The 25,301-nt window shown below is 33.3% G+C and overlaps 1 protein-coding gene across 1 annotated transcript in view; it reads right to left on the reverse strand.

Annotated features, from left to right (window-relative positions):
- The window catches only part of LOC145722662 (uncharacterized), a 99,721-nt gene that overhangs the window by 12,397 nt on the left and 62,023 nt on the right, over nt 1–25,301 (reverse strand). Inside the window, exon 3 of the mRNA XM_081826612.1 lies at nt 22,404–22,454. Within this exon, the coding sequence (XP_081682738.1) occupies nt 22,404–22,430 (27 nt within the window). The 5' untranslated portion in view covers nt 22,431–22,454. The remainder of the gene's footprint in view (nt 1–22,403; nt 22,455–25,301) is intronic.

A 25,301-nucleotide genomic window follows, 5' to 3' on the forward strand; every position in this document is an offset into this window, starting at 1 on the left:
ATAGGCATTGGGGAGGGTATGTGCTATGGTGAACGCTGTGAATTGTGTAAGATTGTTGAATCACAGACCTGTACCTCTGAAACAAATAATACATTATATGTGAAAAAAAAAGAGAAGAAGATAGCAGGAAGGGAAAAATGAAGGGGGGGAAATCAGTGGGGGAGATGAACCATGAGAGACTATGGACTCTGAGAAACAAACTGAGGGTTCTAGAGGGGAGGGGGGGGTGATGGGTTAGCCTGGTGATGGGTATTGAGGAGAGCATGTACTGCATGGAGCACTGGGTGTTATATGCAAACAATGAATCATGGAACAGTACATCAAAAACTAATGATATAATGTATGGTGATTAACATAACATAATTTAAAAAGAAAAGGAGTCTCTTATGGTTTGTCTCCCTCTCTGGTTTTTTCTTGTTTCATTCTTTCTTCTCTTCCTCTATGATCCTCTGCCTTGTTTCTCAAATTCCTCATATCAGTGAGATCATATAATACTTGTCTTTTCTCTGATTGACTTATTTCACTTAGCATAATACCATCTAGTTCCATCCATGTCGTTGCGAATGGCAAGATTTCATTTTTGATGGCTGCATAATATTCCATTTTATATGTATACCACGTCTTTATCCATTCATCTGTCAATGACATGTAGGCTCTTTCCATAGTTTGGCTATTGTGGACATTGCTGCTATAAACATCGGGGTGCATGTGCCCAGTTGGATCACTACATTTGTACCTTTGGGGTAAATACCCAGTAGTGCAATTGCTGGGTCGTAGGGTAGCTCTATTTTCAACTTTTTGAGGAACCTCCATATTGTTTTCCAGAGCAGCTGCACCAGCTTGCAGTCCCACCAACAGTGTAGGTGGGTTCCCCTTTCCTCTGCAGAGGTTTTGATTGTGGATAAGAGAGAGTAAATATGCTCTATCAGGTCTCTCTCACTGAACACAGCTATAAAATCTAGACAGATGCATGACACAGCTATTTGAGGTCTCCAAAGCATAAAATTGAGGTCTTTGTTACATAAAATTCGAATGTCCAGAATACAATCCAAAATTATTCATCTTATAAAGAATCAGAAAAGTCTCAATTCACATAAGAAAAAACAAAACAGATGCCTTTGTCTAGAAGACACAGATGTTGGAATTACCTGACAAAGACTTTAAGCAACTATTAAATAAACGCTTCAGCAGGTGATTGTGAAAATATTGAAATAAATAGGAAAACAGAAACTATCAGCAAATCAACAGAAGATACAAAGAAAAGTCAAATTTAAGGAACAGCAATACAGTAACAAATAAAAATTATATTCATTAACACAATGGGGATGACAAGGAAAAAAATCAGTGAACTTGAAAATTGATTACTGTCTTATTCCACTCAGGATTCTATAAAAAATACCACAGACTGGGTGGTTTAAACAACAGATATTTATTTCTCACAGTTTTGGAGGCCAGAAGATCCAAGATCAAGGTGCTGGCAGATTTTGTTCTTGGTATAGGCCCTCTCTTTGATGACTCTTCATCTATCATGGGAGTCCACTACATTTTCTCATCTAAACCTAATTATCTCCCAAAGGCCCCATTTCCTAATACCATCACAGTGGGAGTCAGGACTTCAACATACGCATTTTGAGGGGACACAAACATTTAGTCCTTAATATAGCAGTATCTAATCTGAACAATAGAGAGAAGAACTACTGAAAAATTAGTAAAAGCCCAAGAACAGGTGGGACAAGATATGTTTAACAACCATGTCATTAGAGGGAGACATGAGAGGAGAATGTGTGCAATCCTGAGGAAATATCAGAAGAAATACATTCCAAGTTTGGTGAAGGATATAAACCTACATATTCAAGAAGTTTTACAAACTTGAAACAATGAATTCAAAGAAATTCATGCCCAGAAACATCATAATCAAAATGCTTAAAAGTAAACAACAACAAAAAAGTCTTGAAAGCAAGAGAAAAGCAATGCATTATCTGTAGGGAGACAACAGCTTGCATGACTGATGACTTCCCATCTGAAACCATGAAGACCACAACATTTATGAAGTGCTGAGGGGCACCTGAGTGGCTCAGTCAGTTAATCCTCCAACTCTTGATTGTGGCTCAGGTCCTCAGGGTCCTGGGATCAAGCCCACGTTGGGCTCCCCACTGTACTTGTCTCCCTCTCCCTCTGCTCCCCATACCCCAGCTCTTCCTCTCTCTCTCTCTTCCTGAAATAAATAAATACATTTTGAAAAAGTGTTGGATAACAAAAAACAACTGTCAACTCAGAATTCTATAGTCGGTGAAAATTTCAGGAATAAGGTGATGCAAAGACAGATAAAGGAAAACTAAGAGAATTTATTGTTAACTGACCTGCTATTAAAGATTTTTCATGTGAAAGGAAGTTCTTAAGAGGGAAAAGATATCAGAAAGGAACTTGGGATATCAGGAATGAAGGAATAGCAACAGGAATTGTTACTGTGTCAGTAAATATGATAAACTATTGTTCTTCCTTTGAGTTCTTTAAAATATATTTGGTGGTTGAAAGCAAAAATTATATTATCTGATTTTTAATGTAAGGAGATGTAATATATAAGACAATTATAATATAAAGAGATATATAATATTTAATATGTTAATATATAATATAAAATATAGAATATATGTTAATGCATAATAATAGTATGGGGGGCATATATAGTGGTAAGACCTCCACATTGTACTAAAGTATTAAGATATCAATTTTAAGTAGACTGTGAGATAAAGAAGTCAGCAACAGAGAAGAACAGAACAACAGAGGTCCATAAAACAGTGGGAACAAATTGAAAAATACATTAACACAATAATCAGCCTAAATGTAAACATATCAATAATTACATTAAATGGCACCAATTAAAAGAGATAATCAGATGGGATTAAAAATGACTCAACTATATGCTATCTGTAAGAAACTAATGTCAAATATAATGATGTAGATAGATTAAAAGTAAAAGTGTAGCAAAAGATACAATACTATGGAAACAATAATCAAAAGAAAATTGGTGTGGCCATTTTAATATCAGCAAAGTAGCCTACAGAGTAAGATAAAATTAAGGAATAACAACAGACATTAAATAATGAAAATGGACTAATTCACCAAGAATAAAAAAACCATCCCACCCTGTAACTAATGCCAGATGTCTGAAATACATGAAGTAAAACTGACATAACCAAAAGGAGAAACAACAAATGTACAATTATGGTTGGAGACTTCAATACTGCACTGTCAGGAACAGACAGTACCAGTATTCAGAATATCATAAAGGATACAGAAGAACTGAACAATACGACCAATCAACTTGGATTTACTATATATAGAACATTCCATTCCCAAACAACAGAATACATATTCTTTTCAAAGGACATAGGACATTCACCATGATAGAGCATATCCTTGGTCATAAAATAAACCTTCACATATTTAAAAGAACTAAAATTATTTAAAGTATACACATTGATTTATAAGAAATTAAACTAGAAATCAGTAAAAAAAAAAAAAAAAAGTAAATAAAAAGTAACAGAAAAATACCCAAAACTGATATTAACAATGCACTTCTTAATAATTCATGGGCTAAGGGGGAACTCTCAGAGAAATTAGAATATATTTTAAACTGAACAAAAATGAGAATATATCAAAATTTGTGGGATATAGCTAAAGTGGTATTTAGAGAGAAATATACAGCATTAAATGCTTGTATTAGAAGTATCTGAATCAATAATCTAAGCTTCTATCTTAAGAAACTAGAAAAAGAGCAAAATAAGACTAATGAAAACAGCAGAAAATAATGATTAAAAATAAAAGCAGAAATCAATGAAATTGAAAACAAAAAACTGAAAAAAATCAGTGAAACCAAATGCTTACTTTGAAAAGATAAATAAAATTTACAAACCTCTAGCAGACTAACAAAGTAGAAGAGAATAGTAAAGATAAAATTACCAATATTAGAAATAAAATAGGAGATATAACTACAAACCCTCCAGATGTTAAAAGGATTTATGTGCAGAGTTTTTATAATATTATAGTAACTCTCTATAGTAACTTTGACTAAATGAGTTAATTTTTTGAAAATCACAAAGTAACAGAACTCACTCAAGATGAAATAGATAACCTGAACAGTCAAAGGACTACTAAATAAACTGAATCTATATTTTAAAATCATTCCCCAGGCGCCTGGGTGGCTCAGTTGGTTAAGCGACTGCCTTCGGCTCAGGTCATGATCCTGGAGTCCCGGGATTGAGTCCCGCATCGGGCTCCCTGCTCAGCAGGGGGTCTGCTTCTCCCTCTGCCCTCTTCCCTCTCCTGGTCTCTGTCTCTCATTCTCTCTCTCTCAAATAAATAAATAAATAAAAAATCTTTAAAAAAAAATAAATAAATAAAATCATTCCCCAAAAGAACTCTTCAGGCCCACCTGAGTTTACTGTTGAATTCTACCAAACATCTATAGAGGAAATACCACCAATTCTATAGATAACAGAAGAGAGAACTCTATAAATTCCCAACCTAATTTTGCATGTCAAGCATAACTCTGATATCATGATTAGACAAAGAGAATAATGAACAAAACTATTCCTCATGAATATAGATGCAAAAATCCTCCACAAAGTATTACCAAATTGAATCCAATAATAATATATGAAAGAAATAACACACCAAACTAAATGAGTTTTTTTATCAGAAAGCAAGGCTGGTTATTCAGTAATCAATTAATATAATCTCCCAATTAACAATCTAAAGAAGAAAACCACCTGATAATTTTGACAAAATTCAACATTATTTCATGACAAAAACTCTGTAATCTAGGAAGAAAAGCAGACTTCATTCACCCTATAAAGTGTGTCTACAAAAATCACAAATGACCTCATACGTAATGGTGCAAACTTCAGCTTTTGGACTAAGACAAAGGTAAGGATGTACACTTTTGGTATTACTATTCAAAATTTTATTAGAAATTCTAGACAGAGCATGAAGGCAATAAAAAGAATTAAAGTTCATATAGATTAGAAAGAAAGAAACACAATTATCCTTATTTGCAGATGACGTGATTGGCTACATAGAAAATATCAAGGAATCACTGAAACAAAACAAAACAAAACAAAATATGTGAGTTTAGCAAAAGGTCAATGCAGAGAATCAATTTTATTTCATTATTCTAGCAATGGACAGTTTAAAACTAAATTTTAAAAAATACTATTTACAATACCCCCTAAATGAAATACTTTGATAAAAATTTACCAAAACATATACTGAATTTGTATGCTATAAACTACAAAAGGCTGATAAAAGCAATCAAAGAATACCTAAGTACATATTGTGTGCATGGATGGGAAGATTCAGTACAGTAAAGAGGCTAATTCTACTTAAATTGACCTATAGAATTAACACAATTCAATCTCCAGCAGAATGTTTCTGTAGAGATAGACAAGCTGATTTTAAGCTTTATGTGGAAAGGCAAAGGGAGTAAAATAGCTAAAACAATTTTGAAAAAGAATAAGGTCAGAGGAATCATACAATAAAGATAACACCGTAATGCTTACATTAAGCAACATAGATCTGGGAAAGAACAGAGAAGCCAGAAAGAGACCCACATATATGGCTAATTCATTTTTGGCAAAAGTACAAAAGCAAATCAACAGAGAAAGGCATCTTTTTAAAAAAAAATGGTGTCTGAACAGACATCCATATGCAAAAAAAAAAAGTACCTCAATTTAAATATCACACTATATTCAAAAATTAACTTAAAATTGATATAGACCAAATGTAAAACAACACAATAAAACTCAGAAAAAAAATACTGGAGTAAAATCTTTGTGACTTGCATTTGGAAAGGAAGTCTTTTTATTGCATTGGTGAAGATATATACATATAAATATTAATATATTAATATATTAATATTTAATATGATTTTATTTATATATCAAATATTGTTAACAATTACTAATATATAATTTAATATATTAATATAATATTAAATATTAATTAATATTTAAATCCATTAAATATTACTATATTAAATATCAACAAAACTTTTGTCTATGGAAGGCATAGTGAGGAAAATGAAATATATGCCATAGACTAGAGTAAAATATTGGTAGTCACATATGTGACAAAGAATTTATACTGACAATATATAAAGAATTCCCAAAATTCAACAATAAAAATGCAACAATTTAATCTAAAAGTGGGTAAAAATTTGAATAGAACCCTTATGAAAAAGGTAGGAGAATATAATAATATAAAAAATATTGAATAGCATTAAGGAACTGCAAATTAAAACTACAGTGCAGGAACACTACGTATGTATTTGAATAGCTAAAAGAAAAAATACTGACAATACCAAGGGCTAATAAGGTTGCAAAACAACTGAAACTCTCATATCCTGCTGGTGAAAATACAGAATAGTACAGCTTCCCTGGAAAACAGTTTTGCAGTTTCTAATAAAATTAAAATTGTCCTATTTCCCAGCAATCTTAGTTCTGAGTACTTACTCTGCAGATGAAAACTTACATTCTCTGAACAACCTTAACATGAATGTTTGTAGTAGGTGTAATCATAACTACCAAAAACAACTTAAATGTCTTTCAATCAGTGAATGGATAAACAAACTGTGAAATACTACTCAACAATGAAAAGGAATGAACTATTGATACATGCACCAACTTGGATGAATTTTAAAAGCATAAATGAATGAAAGCTAGTCTCAAACAATTATATATGGTATAATTACATTTATAAAACACCCTTAGGAAAATTTTCACAGTAGCCAAGAATATGGAAATAACTCAAATGTGTCCATTGACAGATGAATGGACAAAGAAGATGTGATATATATATTATATATATCTATATCTATGGGCATGTATGTAATATATAATATGTAATAATATATCATCTATATATACACGCATACACACAATGGACTATTATTCAGCCTTAATAAAGAAGGAAATCCTGCCATTTGTGACAACATGGGTGAACCTGGAGGACATTATGCTAAGTGAAATAAGCCAGTCAGAGAAAGACAAATACTGTATGATTTCACTTATATGAGGAATCTAAAATAGACAAGCACCGAGAATACAGTATAAGGGGCCAGGGGATGAGAGAAATGGGAAGTTATTGTTCAATGGGTTTCAGTTATGTTAGATGAATAAGTTCTAGAGATCTGCTGTATAATACAGTGCCTATAGTTAGCAACATAATATTGTGCAATTTAGCATTTGTTAAGAGGGCAGATTTCATGTTAAGTATTCTTATCACAACCAGACAAACAAACAAAAAAACCCCCAAAGGAGCAGAGGAAACTTTGGAAGTGTTAGATACGTCTATTACCTTGATTGTGGAGATGGTATCACAAGTGCTTACATATGTCCAAAATCATCAAATTGTATGCATTAAATATGTAGTTCTTTGCATAACAATTATACCTCAGTAAAGCTGCTTAAAAAATATACCTACAATAAGCTAACATTTTAATCAGAAAAAAGATAAAATTATTATGACAAAGAATAGATCAATAGCTGCCCCGAGTAAAAACTGAAGGCGGGAGTGAGTACAGAGGGACAGCATGGGAGATTTGGAGGTTGCACCTTGATTGTGGTGGAGGTTACACAAAATTCACAGAATTATACATCAAAAAAGTAAATTTTACTGTATGGTAAATTAAAAACTGAAATTAGTTTTAGAAAAAGAATGCACTTTTTCTTCTTAGAGAAAACTGCAGGATCATGAATAATCCCAGACATATCTCTACAATTAAATATCTCTAAAATTAAAAGCTGATACATTTGGAGAAAGTAGAGTGTGAAGTTTCTCCCTCGGTTTGCATAAACCTGTCTAAGTAAACATCACTGCATTTTAAAAATCACATATTCCTGAAATTAGATTTGATGTGACCCTTTGAAGAGTATATTTTTATATCACTCCTAGTTTGTGAGGTAGCAGAGGAAGGACAGAAGCGACTTATAAAAATGAATTTTTAAGTTAATGTGTATATGGAATAATACACGCAAAAGAATTACATGGCTCTCTTAAGACTTCTAAATCTACACAATGAATGCTATATAAATTCTCAAGAGTTCATGTGATGGACTCTGAAATGTAACAGATCAGCATCTGTACCACTGAGATGAATGTCTCTCTGGATTTGGAGTAAAGGAAAATGTTTTTCTTTAGTCTTGGTATGAAAAAGGAATGAATGGAAACATCCATTTATTTTCTTCTCATTCACACACTGTCCTTATGTATTTTGCTTTTTTTATTAGCTAGGTGTTGCCCCTCCAGAGAGGACTAGAAAATTTTATTTTGCTGTCATCCAAATACCTTTTCTGAGACACCGGCTTGCAAGTAAGCACATCTTATCCCCTTCAGGTTATGTATGCAGAATCCTTGTAAAGGCTGAAATGAAAACTTTTATATGGTCGTATTTTGTACAAACATTCATTCACCTCCTTTGGGGTTTTTGTCTGTTGCCGTGTTAGGTGAAAACAACCTTTTTTAAAGCATTGATTCTTTTTCAAGGGTGAGGCATTCTGAACAGATGATAGTTCACTTGAGGTGCATTCAAGACAGTTCTGCAGACCGATCTTTCGTGATGACCCCAGACTGCACACTCCAGACAGATTTCAATTGGATTCTCTTACCTAGAGTGGTATTATTTTGACTTTTGGATAATTATGCATGAATAGCTCAATTTTAACTGTTTTTTCACATTGTAACTATTGTAAATATTTTCCTCTTTCACTTTTTCATACACTTTTCCTCCTTATTTTAACTCCATCTTTTTTCTCTGAGAAGATAAGGAGATTTCTCTCTCAATTCAGTTTATATACCCTAGTTGTGAGAAACCAACTTCTACTACCACTTAAAAACTAAGAATTTTTTTTTATGTAGTAGCTAAACTCAAAATGAGAAAATTTACTTTTTTTGAAAAGGGAGGTTATACTGAATATGAACACTTAAAAAAAAAGTTTTGGCCTTTAAAACCCTAAAGCAAAACTGAAATCTTTTTTGAAACTTTAGTAGGGATTTGGCAGGCTTTTCCTCCTCTAACAAGGAGAGCACTAAACTCTTCAGCAGGCATCTCTAAAAGACCATGAATTTGCCTGGAATTTATCAGACTCCTTAAAGAATATTGCCTGTGAGGAAAAGGTCTCCATTATTTGAATGTGCTCTGTGAATCCAGTCATCAATTCCATCAATAGTGAGGCTGGTAAGCTTTTCAGAGGGAGGTTCTGAATAAAGTTGGTAAGACTTTAATTTAGTTTTGATTTTTTTCCCCTAAAGTTAAATATTTGCTGTTCATTGATCAATGAATGACTCTGCAATTTTTTGGCATTACTCTGAAAAGTCCCCAGGCAGACTGTAATTTCCTGTGAAATATAGTTGTCTTGAGGTGGAATTACACATAATAAGCTCAATATGAAAATAGGAATACAGGAGCTGTGACAGGGTGTTTTCCTTTGTATTTTCCCTTTCCCCATGCTCCTTTCCATTCCCAAAAGAATCATTTCTCTGCCTTTTAAGGGACTTTTCTTCTCTAGTTCCTGTTTTGCATTATTTTCATTTTATGGGTATAGATCAAAATCATGCTTTGGGTAGCAAAGAGCAGAAGTGCTGTGGTGCTTGAGGCATTTAAAATGTTACTGCCAGCATATTGGAGTGGTAAATACAGGAAGAGATGTGAACTCAGTGGACAAATGGGAGCCTAGGAGAACATATGGAAAAGAGTATTATGTATGAATAAAAAATAGGAAAAAGAGAGAGGGAGGGGAAAAAATCTATTGTTGGCAAAAATTTTAGGTATTTGGTAACTAAAATCAATTTAATAAACATGAAAAGAAAAAAAAAGGTTAGGCATTGTGTGCCTACGATGTCACCTCATACTGAGAACTTTATCACCACAGTTTTCCCCTCAAGATCAGGCTCTGTATGGCACTTAATTACAGTTAGAATGGGAAACACATTAGAAAACTGTTTATGCACTTACCCTAATAAACTCAATTACCACGTATCAATCCAGTAGCAAAATTCTTCTAATAATAGAAACAGATACTAAAGTAGTCCTTCCTAAAGTCTCATTATTATAAAAGGAATGAGAGAGGGCGCCTGGGTGGCTCAGTTGGTTGAGAGGCTGCCTTCGGCACAGGTCATGATTCCAGGGTCCTGGGATCGAGTCCCACATTGGACTCCTTGCTCAGCAGGAGCCTGCTTCTCCCTCTCCCTCTGCATGTCATTCCCCCTGCTTGTGTTCTCTCCGTCTGTCAAATAAATAAATAAATAAATCTTAAAAAAAAGGGGCGGGTGACAGAACATGGACTAGTTTTTGATAAATTGTTTCTTTAGTTTTGTTTGCCCCATATAAAATCTCCTATTATCTATATTAGGGGGCTTATCAATATGATTAGTCTTGGTACACTCTTATTCCAATAACAAAAGCAGATGAGTCAGACCTATCATTCCTTGCCCCTTGGCAGTGAGGGTGTTGGCATGTGATTTAAGTTCCACCAATCAGATGTGCCAACTCAGGACATGGAATGTTGAGCTGTTCAAGCAAATGTCATGCAAGGTCAGAATCCACTTGTTGCAGTCACCACCACAATAATGACCTGCAGCAGCCTTATCCAGAACATCTTCCTGCTAGATAGGATGGTCTCATTTACTGCTTCTTCACCTTTCAGAATTGTCTTGATGCTTCCCTGTTTTCCAAACTTGGCCCTCCAAGCTCCATCCAATAAATTTCTTTTAAGTCATCCAAAAAATTCATTTTCTCTTAAAAAACCTGAGATTCAGAGTCACACTCTATTACTTCTATTAAGAACCTGATCTGATTCAGTAGAATAAATCTTTTCTAGGAAGGGTGAGGCTAGCTGTTAGAAATCTATTATATCCAGTTAACCTGTTCTTACTCTTTTTTTTAAAGGTCTATCTAAATACAGAAAGAGGGAACTAACAGGAGATTACTCATTTACTGATGATTTCTAGTTGGCCCATATTTTTTGTTTATCATAAAAGTGGTTTTTACTGATTAAATAACTATCAGTAAGTAGTTTTATTTTCTTTGGCTTAAAAATGGGGAGGAAAAAATGGTCTTTTCTAGGCAGCGTAGAGAAGATTTTTGTGTCTCATTTGTTTGAGAACTTAAAAAAATTAATTTGAACTCACACAGCCATATTTTGTTTGAGATACTTATAGAACTTAAAAATATATGTATTTTATAGACAATTTTATGTTTAAATATTTATATGAAGTTAATACACATAAATATGCAAAAGAAAAATTAAAACACCATTTGAGTGACTCACTTTTAAAAATCTCTCTTTAAAGGAACTTAGAGGTTCTATCAGGGATATGACACTTTTGTTCCAGGGATTTTGAAAACTGCAAAGTGTCTAACTTTCAAGCTAGGAGTGGATTTGTGCCCTCAGAAGTGGTCTCCCTTTTCAAGATAGGAAATTGAATTTAGTGCTAAAGGGCTAAAGCACTTTCCTTTAGAAGATCAGGATATGCCACTGTAAAAAGGATAGAGAGCTCCTTTTTAATCCTATTAATCCAACTACATTCACTTTATCTACTAGGTCAGTTAAATGTAACAATCCATTTTCAGATCTATTACAGAGTCATCTAAATTTGGGATATTCAACTTAGGAAACTTGACTTCAGATACAATATTTGTTGTGGGGTTTGTATGCGTGATTTGTATGCTGTCAGTATTGATGCTGTGTATCATTCCTAAGGTCATCCTTCCAAAAACATACATCTTTAACACATACACCTAATCATTTTAGAATTCCCCTCTCTAGAGAAATGTAACTGTTTTATAAACATACCACAACCACAAAAAAAGAGGAAATTAAAAAATAACTACAATAATTTTGTTTTACTTAATTAAAAATAATATATGGGGATTCTTTGTTGGTTAATTTTCTTGTGTATAGATTAATAGTAAGTTATACATTTATGTAAAGATATACCGCCAAAAGAATGTGACAGGGCTGTATGTATTTAGGCATCATAAAAGATCTTAATCTAATTTTAATCCTTGTCAATAGAAATAATTTATGATTTAAAACAAGTCTTTTCACTATGATATAAATTTCCCTTATATTGTTTTCTAAATATTAAAAATACTTCCCATATATCAGTTACCAATTGCCACATAACAAATTACCCCCAAAATTTAGCAGCTTAAAATAACCAACACAAACTATCAAAAAGAGGGACACCTGGGTGACTCAGTCAGTTAAACATCTGCGTTCTGCTCAGGTCATGATCCCAGGGTCCTGGGATTGAGTCCGGCTTCTCCTTCTGTCTGCCACTCCCCCTGCTTGTGCACTCTCTCTCTCTCTGACAAATAAATAAAATCTTAAAAATGACAATAACAATCAAAAAGAGAAATAAAGAAAACATTTCCATTTATAATAGCATCAAACATAATAAAATACTTGATAATAAATTTAACCAAAGTGGTTTAAGATCTGTACACTGAAAACATGAAGATACTGATGAAGGAAATTCAAGAAGACACAAATAAATGAAAAGATATTCTGTGTTCATGGATTGGAAGAATTAATGTTAGTAAAGTGTCCATATGGCCAAAACCAAGCTCCAGATTCAATGGAATCCCTATCAAAATTATAATAGCATTTTTCACAGAAATAGAAAAAACAATTTTAAAATTTGTATGGAATCACGAAAGACCCTGAATAGACAAAGTGATCCTGAGAAAGAAGAACAAAGCTGGAGGCATCACAATTTCTTTTATTTATTTTTTAAAGATTTTATTTATTTATTTGACAGAGAGAGAGATAGTGAGAGCAGGAACACAAGCAGGAGGAGTGGGAGAGGGAGAAGCAGGCTTCCCGCTGAGCAGGGAGCCCGATGCGGGGCTCGATCCCAGGACCCTGGGATCACGACCCGAGCTGAAGGCAGACGCTTAACAACTGAGCTACCCAGGCGCCCTGAGGCATCACAATTTCTGATTTCAAACTATATTGCAAAGGTAATAATCAAAACAATATGGTATTGACATAAAAACAGATACAGACAAATGGAACAGAATAGAGAGCCCAGAAACAAACTCATGCATATATGGTCAATTAATTTATGACAAAGGAGCCAAGGATATATATACAATGGGGAAAAGATAGTTTCTTCAAAACAAGGTATTGGAAAAACTGGACAGCCAAATGGGAAAGAATAAAACTGGACCTCTTTCTTACACCATACACAAAAATCAACTCAAAATGCATTAAAGATTTGTATGTCACACCTGCAACCATTAAACTTCTCTAGAAGAAAAAATAAGGGTAGTTTCCTTGACAATGGTCTTGGCATAGGTATTTTGAATTTGACACCAAAAGCAAAGATAACAATAGCAAAATAAACAACTAGGGCTATATCAAACTAAAAAGCTTCTGCACAGGAAAGGAAACTGTCAACAAAATGAAAAGGCAACCTATGGAGTATGAGAAAATATTTACAAACCACATATCCTATATGGACTCAGTATCCAGAATATACAAAGAACTCCCACAACTCAGGAATAAAAACCCAAATAACTTAAAAAAAAATGGCTGAATAGACATTTTTCCAAAGAAGACATACAGATGACCAATAAGGACATGAAGAGGTGTTCAACATCACTAAAGTGATATCACCTCATCCCTGTTAGGATGTCTATTACCAAAAAGAGAAGAGATAACAAATCCTGGTGGGGATGGGAAGAAAAGGAAACCCTGTTTCTGGAAAATCACTAGGGAAAGATCTGGAAGTTCCTCAAGAAAATAAAAATACAACTACCATATGATCTAGCAATCCCATTTCAGAGTATATATCCAAAGGACATGAAGCCATAAAGAGATATCTGTGCTTCCATGTTAATTGCAGCATTATTCAAACTAGCGAAGGTATGGCTAAGTGACTCTTGATGAGTGGATAAAGAAAATGTGGTGTGTATATATATATATATATATATATATATATATATATATATACACACAATGGAATATTATTCAACTTTTAAAAAGAAAGAAATTCTTCTATTTGTGTCAATATGGATGATTAGAGAGCCTATGCTAAATGAAACAAGCCAGATAGAGAAAGATAAATACTGCATAGTATCAGTTGCACGTATCTATAAAAGTCTGATCCATAGAAACAGAGAGTAGGAAAGTGGTTTCAGAGGTAGATGGGTGGGAAAAATAAGAAGTTGGTAAAAGGGTACAAACTATTAGTTATAAGGTAAATAAAATCTGAGGATCTAATGTATAACTATAGTTGATAAAGTTAAGTGAGGTAATGGATGTATCAATTAACTTGATGGGGGAATCCTTTCAAATATATACATATATCAAATTATCATGTCATACATTTAAATATCTTATAATTTTATTTGTCAATTATACCTCAGTAAAAAATAATGTAAAAGTAAAATCAAATCTTAAAAACAAAATAAATAATAAGAAACACATTTATTATCTCACAGGCTCTTTGGTCAGGGATTGGGGCACTGCTTAATTGAATCCTCTACTTCAGGCTCTTTTATACTCAAAAACTGAAATTATATATCTCATTGATGGAATGATTAACAATAAATGATGCCTATTTCATGGTGTCATTAATACTATTGTTCTGGTTTTGTGGCAGTCTTCTTTGGAAGTAGGGTAATGACCATATTGACTTTTTAGTTTGGATTTTAAGATTATAAAACAATTTAATTTCAAACATTTAATTGAGATTTATTTTTTATTCTTCTACTGAGATCAGCAAATAAATTACAGTAGAGTGATACACAGATCAAAGTACACCAGGATAAAAACCCCTATGATTTGATACCGGTAAGGAAAGAAGCTTGAGAATTAAATATTAAGTGACACTCTTCCAGCCTCATATTTTGTGATCTCTCAGCAGCAATTGCCACAACTGATCTTTGAATTCCAAATCCTTTTACTATTCCTTTAATGTTAAGGCCTACACCTTCTTAGCCAGTTTTGTGGGTTCTTCCTCTTACACTGTATCTCTGAATTGAAGTGTGCCAGGGTTTAGTCTTGGGTCTCTTTCTATTTTAAGTATTTTTGGAACTGAATTTATTATATTTTATCTTATTTCACCCCTTTATTTTAGCATGCAATAAAAAGAAATATACATGAGTGCACACCTTAAAGAGTTTTCATATTGAACACATCTGTGTATCTAGCACTCAGATCAAGAAATAAAAAATTGCCAACACTTCAGAATCCACAACCATACCTTTTTTTAGTTATCATACTCTTTTTTTTTTTTAAAAAAAGATTTATTTATTTATTTTAGAGAGAGAGAGAGAGACCAGGAGCAGAGGAAGGGGCCAGGGAGAGGAAGAGAAAGAATCCTAAGCATACTCCCCACTGAGCAGGGAGCCTGATCCAGGGCTCAATCCCACAACCCTGAGATCATGACCTAAGCTGAAATCAAGGATCTGATGCCAAATCGACTGAGCCACCCAGGCACACCAAGTCACCATACTCTCTTAAGGGTTTTGCCAGCTTCTATGGAATGATACAATTGAAAACACCACAATTAATTTATCCATACATCTATTAATAAATACTTGGGTAGTTTTCCATCTTTATTTATTACTAATATTGCTGCTATGGATACCTAATACATGTTTTTCAGTAGACATGTGTATGTATTCTGATTAAGTGTATGAATCATAGTGTAAGCCTTCTTGTGTTCCACAACTTAGTTTTATGACTTAATACAAGCTACTTGTATAAAGTACTTGTATCAAGTACTCTCTGTGTTTCAATTTCCTAATTCATAAATCAGAATCAAAGAGTACTCAATTCATAGGGTTGTTATGAAATTAAATAAGTTAAATCTTTAAACTGACCAAATGATTAATGACTAAATTTTTAAGTAGCCAAATCTTTAAAGTCAAGAAGAGTGCTTGACTCTTAGTACATACTTAATACATGTTAGCTATTTTATTTCTTTTTTAGCAAATAGCATAAATTTCCACTCAGTTGCCCAGCCCCCAACCTACTGTAGCATCCTTAATTTCCTCCTTTTTCTCACAAATTCAACTTCCAATTCGTCATTGAGTTCCATGATGGCTGTCTATAAACATATCCTGAATCTATCTTTCCATGTCTTTCCATTTACTCTTTCAACTTTAGTTCACACCACTATCATCTCTCACTTGGTACTTTCCAAAATGTTCTCCTTGTTTCAGTGTTTGACTTTTTATTAATCCACTCTCAACAATAATCAAAATAATTTTATATGTATATTATATATACTCATATATATGCTTTTACATATAATGTTATATCATTCTCTGCATTGAGAGTAAAAAGATACAAATGAACAAAAATTCAAATGGCCTCACTTTATAGCTTATTATAGCCTCTAAGACTTCATGACTTGGCCTTTCTTTCTCTCTTACTTCATCTCCTATCACTGTCCTTCTGTTTTACCACACTCTAGCCATACCGTCTTTCTGTTCTTCAAGTGAACCAAGTTTATTCTACTTAGGGTCTTTAGGTTTATTCTCTATACTAGGAATGCTATGTCCACAGATCTTTGTAAGACTATGCTATTTTTGTCATTTAGATTTCTTCTGAAACATCCTTTTATCCCATTGGTTACTGAATACTTTTCTTGATTTCTCTGTCTGCCTCCACCAAACATCATTCCCTTAAATATCATCCTATTATATTTTATTCATTGCACTCATTTCTATCTATAATAACATTGGTCTTTTGGTCACTTGTTTATTTCTTTCTCCTCTCTAGAATGAAAGCTCCACAAAAGCAGGGATTTTATCTTGTTTACTAGCTCTTTTAACAGTGCTGGTAAATCATCCAGTTTCAGTAAATACATGAAATGAGTGAAGGAATGAAATGAACTATCCATTCAACTTCTTTTTGAAGTTTATTATGCAAATATATTTCAGAATGAACTATATCAATAAATATGTAAAGATACTTCAATTATAAAAATCCTAACTGAATGGCTATACTTATGATGAGTAAAGTTTATTAATAGGTTAAAAAGATCAGTTGGATGGCTAAAATGGCCAACTGTTCACTTAATTTTCCTTTTTTCTTGACTAAGTGAAAAGAAATCACTGAGAAGAAAAATTGAAATTGCCATTCTTTTTTTTCTTGATGCTGTTATATTTTACCTTTCAAAAGACAAAACATGAGCCAAGATGGTATTTTCCATTACAGAGAAAAGAATAATGGTTAGGGATGAGATATTTCCACATAGGAAGAGTATGACTATGGATTTGATATGTTATATGTTAATTATGGGGGGCCTTTTTATTTGTAATGGGTAAACATACACTTGTGTTTATTGTTATTTCTTTCATAATTATAATCTGTCAATAAATAACACCAATGTTTAAGTCTCTAGAAATAGAAGTTAGAAGTTTCCTCTTTTTTTGGAAGTATTTTGTATTTCTGAATCAAAGACTTCTTAGTATTTATGATAAAAACAAAATGTTCCTACATTTTGATGTTGGGAAGTAGAATAGTTTAACAACTTCTCTAAAATAATAGATAAAACTTGAGGAAAATAGAGTTCTAATTTTAAGTTTTAATTTTTTAGTTAAAAAATTTCAAGTGAGGGACGCCTAGGTGGCTCAGTCAGTTAAGCTCAGGTCACAATGTCAGGGTCCTGGGATTAAGCCCCACATCAGGCCCCTTGCTCAGCAGGGAGCCTCCTCTCCCTCTGCCTTTGCCTGCCGCTCCTCCTGCTTGTGCTCTCACTTGCTCTTGCTCTCTCTGGCCAATAAATAAATAAATAAAATCTTCAAAAAATTTTTTTCAGGTGATTTTCAGGTGATGGGGATTAAGGAGTGTACTGGTGATGAGCACCGGGTAATATATAGAATGGTTTAATCACTATATTATACACCTGAAACTAATATCAGACTGTGTTAACTACATGGAATTTAAATAAAAACTAAAAATGATTTATTTATCTCTATCATTTTCTCCATGGAAATTAGTCCTTTAATTAATTTACAAAATTACAATATTCCTTTAATTCACAAAAATGCATTTACCTTTATAATACTACATTGAAGATGATTCCATATTTATTATAATACCTGCCTGATTCAAGCTTAAGTAAAACAAAGAAAAACAAAACTAACTTAGGCAATGTTCTTTCTCACTGTTTTTGCTTTCACATGCAGTATTCCTACTGACAGCTGGGTGAGGAAAGGTGCATTATAGTAATATTAACATGCCAAGTTTCCTTACAGGCTGTGCCTGCCTAGCAGATAAATGTGTAGTGTGAATTAACAAGCATGCTTCACCTGGGTTTTCCCAGTGGTATTAAAAATAATTCTTCCCATAGCATAGCTATGGTAGCCCTGATGCCTTTAGACCTAATATTAGTAAGATTAGCATACCCCGAAGCTAAAAAAGGAAGGTTTGGAAACCTGGGAGTATAACCCTATCCACCCTAACTTATGAACTAACGTGAGATTTGCCTTAGATTTTAAGAGAAATTATGGAAAGAAAAAGTTTAACAGCAGTTACATATAGCCAACAAATCCATTATATTAGATTTGGATAATATAAAAACAAAGTGAGTAACTTTTATTGAGTGGTTACTATATACCAGAAACTTTGATAAGTGCTTAGAGATCATTAATTAGTTGTGCTCCCTAATTAGTTCTGTAACCTGCTTCCTCCCTGCTTTCTTTCCCCTTAAGTATTAATACTCCTTACCTACTATACTTTTATTTATTCCAAGTGTTTATTACACACTATCACACTAGATGCTTTACTTATTATTTTTTATTTTCCTGTTGCTTGTCTCTTTCCACTACAAGGAGTGCTCCTCAAAGACAGATATCTTTGTTTTATCAGTCAGGATACGCTAGACTATGCTGCAGTAACAACCCCAAATTTCAATGACTGAAAACAGTAACATTTATTTTTTACTCATGTAATATGTATCATCAATCCACAGAGATTTTTATACAATGTAGTCACTCAGGAATCCAGAGACTTCATTGCCAAACGTGCTTCCATGATCCCAAAGACTGGGAAAAGCAAGTATAAATGCTCAATGAGGTTTAAAATTTCTAAAGTGACATATGTCACTTCCACTTACATTTTATTAGGCAAAGAATATCAAAATGACTATCTCTGAATTCAACAGTGCTGGGAAGGGGCTTACATTTTAGTGCACAGAATATAATTTACCATGTAACTTTCACTGATTGCTGCATCCCAAGGGATGAGAATACTTACTGGTGCATAGAAGATCCTGAATAAATACTATAACTAGTAACTATCATCATCATCACTTTACAGACAAGGAAAGTGAGGCACATGGAGGTAAAGCAACTTGCCAAATTCTCGAAAGAGTAGTATGTGAATCAGACAGTATGGCTTTAGAAACTAGACTCTATTGGTAAGTTGATAAAAGAGACATCACTGTTGATACTGAATATCCTAAATTTCATTGAAGAATAGTGGCATAAAACCAGACATAAGTTAGGCTTCATCTGGCATACTCCTTCCACCTCCAAAAAAGGCTTTTGAAGTTTGACAATTTGCGGAAGACACTTTGTCTAAGGTTCTAAGGTGGAGGTACAGGTTGTTTTGTGGTCAAAGGTCCTGGATACTTATTCTCTCTAAATTAATTATTCACAAGATATATATTTTTCATCAATAGAAACAGAAATGTATGTTTGTACTGTGGAACTCTCAGAATGTAGGAGAATGTGCTTTTAATAATTTAGAAACCTGGGAAATATAAGACTTTTCTATATATCTTACATCTAAAAAAACAGATATAGGTAAACATGGTGATGTTTTGCATTTTGTTGAGAAAACTCTTTAAAGAAAATATCTGAATTAACTAATCAAAACATGGCAGTTATGATGGAAAACAGAATTACCAGATATTTATAAGTCAAAAATTCAAATGGGTCTCAGTGTTGAATAAGAAACTTCTTGTTTGAGGGCAAAAGTGTAAGTTTCAAGCAGAAATTACTAGTGTGCCTTGGAGAAACTAATGTTTAATTTCATGTGTATTTTACCTAGAGGAAAGCAAATTATGCCAAAATATTGTAGACCATACTGGTTTCCAATTATAAAAGTGATACCTACAAATATGATACCTAATATGGAAGAAGTTTACTAAAGTCATTTTTGATCCAGAAAATGTCCATTAGGCATATGTCATATAGCAGAGTAAGTGAAGGTATCATAGCAACTACAGTATCAATTGGGTATGTTTTAAGCTCATCTTATTCTTTCTGGTGGTTTTAAAAAATGCTTTGAGTTTTCCTAATGAATTAGGCTTGGAGAGTATGTATTTTGGTGAATTTTGTTTGGCAGTACATACATATAGAGTGTTACCTAATATAAGGCATTACTATGAATCTTTGTAACTATTTTTAAAGAACGTTCATCTTTTTTTTGTTAGTTTATTACACCATTACAAAACCTTAGAAGGGATTCCTCGCTATTTCTCTTTATCATGTAATCCTATTTTCTGTTTGAGTATAAACTGACCATTTGCTTGGGGAGATTTGTCTATAGGCAATTGCCAACACTGTACTCACATTCTCATGTATAATCTAATGTAATATGTTCTTTGAAAATCATTATGGCATTATATTTTATATATTATATATAAATATTATATCAATTACATATTCTAGGAATTGAACAACAAAAAAAATCAATATTCCACCTTTCTACCTTTACCTGATGGCATTCACTTTCATTAGAATGATCTCAGCATTTCAAAAGTTATTTCATTGTCTTTGTCTATTACATAAGGCAGTAAAATACCTAGGAAACATTCAGTAACAAATAACATATAAGAATGTCTTTTTTTTTTTTTTTGCCTTTCTTTTGCTTAATATGTATATCTTTAAAATATTCTTTACTATTTTAACATGTTTAATTTAATTTTACCAAGATATAAAGTAGAAAAAAAATTTATTATTACAAGGTAAGAAAGTGATGATTTCACAGAACTTATGTCTCCAAATATTTACCTGGTTTAGATTGTGAGTTAATGAATAATGGCAGTTGGCTCATTTCCCACCTTTAAAACTTGAGGAGAGGGAATAGTAACAACATTCACTGAACATTTCCTATGTGCAAGGAATTTTGCTGTGCTGTCAAAAGATAAACTGAGGCATATTAAAAACTTTGAGAGTTCATTTGAGCAAACATCCATTTCAATCAGGCAGCCCAAACCAGAAGTGGGTAGAAGCACTCCACCCACAGAAGCTAGGGGAAAGACTTTTATAGAGAAAAGGCAGAAGCAAAGCAAGGAAATTATCTGATTGGCTGGAACTTAAGTTACATTATTTGCATTATTTGAGAAAGCCTCCTTGGCTGTTTGTGACTGAATAGTTAGGTTTTAATTTCTCCACTTTGAGGCATTTATAGGCTTAGGTTTTTTTGGTTTGTTTACACAGACTGTAAGGCATTAAAACCACCTCAGTCTAATGGCCTCCTTCTTCAAATTAACTTAACAATGCTATACATACATTATTTTCTTTAAACAGCAGAATATCCACCAAAGGACATGCAGTATTATTATCCTTATTTTAAAGACAATAAAATTTAGGCACAGGGAGATAAAATGGCTTGCCCAAGGTCATTTAGCTAGGAAATGCAGGAGTAATCTATAAACACCAGGCAGTGTGATGCCAGGTTGGAATTCAACCTCTCCACAATACTGCCTAACACCATCTGAAGATGCAAGAGTACCTGCTAGGAAATGAGCAAAATCAAGAGCACTTCATCTTTACTTACTCTCCACACCAACCTTGCTAAGGGAAGTATTAAATCCCATTTTACAGATGAGAACAAGATTAGAGTAGTTACATTAAATCACTCAGGGTCTGACCAATAGTGACCAATAGTGTCAGGACCAGGATTCCAGTCCTGGTTTGTCTGAGACTGACTATAGCGAAACTGGTATGGGAGTATACCAAATTGTAAATGTGGTTTTCTTGAATTATTTTTGAGGGTTGAAACAAATACCCGTTTTTAATTTTTTTTTTCTCCAAATGAACTGTCCTTTGTTAATCAAAGAGTAGAAAAAATGTACAGCAAGTTCATTTAACATTTTCCCAATACCTACAAATGAGCTGGTAAATTTGTTATTTTGTTGTAAAACATACTGGATGTGTGGAGAAACAACCTTGTACATATTTTCTTAAGATGTTAGAGTTATTTTGATTTCCAAATTGCATATACATTAAAGCAAAAAGTCATTAGGTAGTTATCATCTTAATAGAAACCTTTATACAATTTCTCATGTTCAAAAAACTTAATTCTTGAGTCCTATGGTTTTGACAATTATCAAAAATAAATTATTTAGGCTTTTTTTTTGCCACCCACCACTCTTTGTCTGGTCTGCCTCTTCATTCTTCGAAGCCATGTGACCAAGCACTGTGGGTATGAAAGGAAAAGAAATCCTTTAACAGTTATGCTTTTACAAAAGCTTCCTGCAACTTTAATTTTTAGTGAAACTCATGGAAAGAACTCTGAGTACAGGCTTCTGATAACCTTAAGATCATAATACTAAACTAGGACACAACTTGAAATACTGGTCATAATACCAAGGCTTTGACTGGAATGTCATATTTGAGAGACATGTATAGACTCAGATATGACCAAAATTGTTTTAAGGAACTATGGTTGACTTCATGGAACCAATAAAGCCCCTTGGAAATATCAGTTTGTTACCCTGCTTACAGAGTTTCCAGCAACCTTAGCAGAAATGCCTCTTATTTAGTACCTGATTACATCATTGCCTCCCAAAATGAGTTTAACTGAATTGACCTACTGTCAGGACTAAGAGACTGGTTCAATAAGAGGGAACAATCTATCAACTCAACTGTTCATGTGGGCAGTTCCAAAGGAGGGAACTGTAGGGGCCAAGGGCAGGCAGCTCCAAGGTGGGCCACTTTGCCATGAAGATCATCTTGAGTTAAAAGCGATCAAACCTAGCAGATCCAGGAACAGCCCTTTACCTCCCAATGAACTGCCTAAATTTACATTGGAAAGGAGAACCTGTACTAGGAAGAGTTATTAACAGAGATTCCTCTTTGCCTAACAAACTTATGTGCATAACAGAGTAACCTTTGTTTACTAAACATCTCTTACCTTTCTGCTAATGGTCTTCCTCCCCTTTGTATCCCTACAGTCATACCCCTCTCCTTAGCTCAGGATGTCACATAAACCTCATGTTGACTGTCTTTGAAATTTCATGTCCATGTGGATTCATTGCCGGTAGGACACTAAATTTGATTTTCTCCCGTTAATTGATCTCATGTAAATTTAATCCTTAGTTCAGCTAGAAGAATCTTGAATAGAAGAAAATTTCTTCCTCCCCAACAATTCTATGAAACATAATTTTAAGCAGCAAATACCAAATTTCAAATCTGAATAGTAAACATACTCTTCAAAAAATGAATGTAAAATCTACCACCAAAGGCATGCAACAATTTAGTTCTCCTTTTCTTTCTACTATTTACTTTCAAATCTATTTTTTTTAATAATGGAAAGGAATACAGAACACAAATAAATGTAAAACCCTAAGTTATTTGACTTTTTAGTTTTCTAATGTAATGGTCTCCAAAGTCTGCTTGTGTCCTTCAGGACTACACAAGACAACCCACAGGGATATCAGGAGAAACTATCACATGTCTATTTCTATTTTTACTTCATGCTTAAAAATGTCTGTGTACTACATAATATACATTATATGTTACTATGGAAATATACTTATATAATGTAGAAATAAATATATGGAAGAAAATAATTTACATATTTGTAATTTTTAAAAATAACTACTGGTCAGTAGAATAACCTCCAATATAATTTTAATTCACTAAATCTCTCTTTTTTGAAGAACTACTTTAAGTGAGGCAAATACTGGATAGCATTAAGTAAGGCAAAGTCTCCCGCACAAAATAAACATGCTCTCTGTTGAGTGAAATAAGGATACGAAAACAAAAAATACACAGTTGAAAGCATCCAGGACTTATCTGAAAGATGAACTTGTTGAAAACTTTCTACACTGTAGTATTTTTTCTCAATAGGTAACTTCTTGAATTTGATTAAGTGTGAACTACCAAGGCATTCATATAAACAGCAGCTAAAAGATCATAAATTTTATAGAACTTTAAGTGGTAAGTAAACAGAAAGCAACAATTAGGGTAACAGCCATTGTTTATGTACATATATTTTTAGGTCATTTGTGAAATACTGCTTACAATTTGTGAGCATTTTGCATCTTTTACTTTGAAAATACTAAACTATTATTAATCACTTATTTTCCATCCTTTCTTTTTCCTTTCTCTCACTTTCCTTCTCTCCCTTCCTGCCATGTATGTTTACATTATTTAATGCCTACTGTGGTATGTGCCAAGGTATTAAGCCAATTACAGTGTCCTTCCAAGAGCTGGCTCCACCACCTATGAGCTGTGTAATCTTGGGACAGTTTTACTTAACCTGTTTCCTCTTTTTTAAACAAAGATACTGGGGTGCCTGGGTGGCTCAGTCATTGAGTGTCTGCCTTCAGCTCAGGTCATGATCCCAGGGTCCTGGGATCGAGCCCCAAGTGGGGCTCCCTGCTCCACAGGAAGCCTGCTTCTCCCTCTCCCACTCCCCCTGCTTGTGTTCCCTATCTCGCCATGTCTCTGTCAAATAAATAAATAAAATCTTTAAAAAAAATAAAACAAAGATACTAAAACTATTTGTTATTATGAGATGTAAATATGTTATTAAATGTGAAGCTCTTCTTTTAGTGCCTGGCATATAATGAACTCTCAACAAAGATTTTTATGATGAATAGTAATTTTAAATGTATTTGCAATATCCAACCTCTAAGATATAGAAGAAGAAAACTATATTATTTTAAAAAAGGCCATTTACAGGCTGATCTCTCTCATTAAAATGCTGGCAGAAATTTTTAACAAAGTTAAATCCTCAACAAAAGGAAATCAACCTCTGTGAAATATAAAAAGGATAATACATCAAAAACAAGGAGGTTTATTTCAGGAATGTGTGGGTTTTTTCCAGCTTTAGTGAGATCTAACTGACACAAAATACTGTGTAAGTTTAAGGTGTACAATCTGGCAATACATATATATTGGGAAATGACTACAACAGTAATGATTCCCACATTCATCACCTCATGTAGAAACCATTTTGTGTTTGTGTGATTAGAACTATTAAGATCTACTCTCTTAGCAGCTTTCAAGTTTGTAATACAGTATTAATAACTATGGT

This window comes from Leptonychotes weddellii, chromosome 7 (assembly GCF_054177405.1).
Source record: "Leptonychotes weddellii isolate Sample4059 chromosome 7, ASM5417740v2, whole genome shotgun sequence".
Taxonomy (NCBI): domain Eukaryota; kingdom Metazoa; phylum Chordata; class Mammalia; order Carnivora; family Phocidae; genus Leptonychotes; species Leptonychotes weddellii.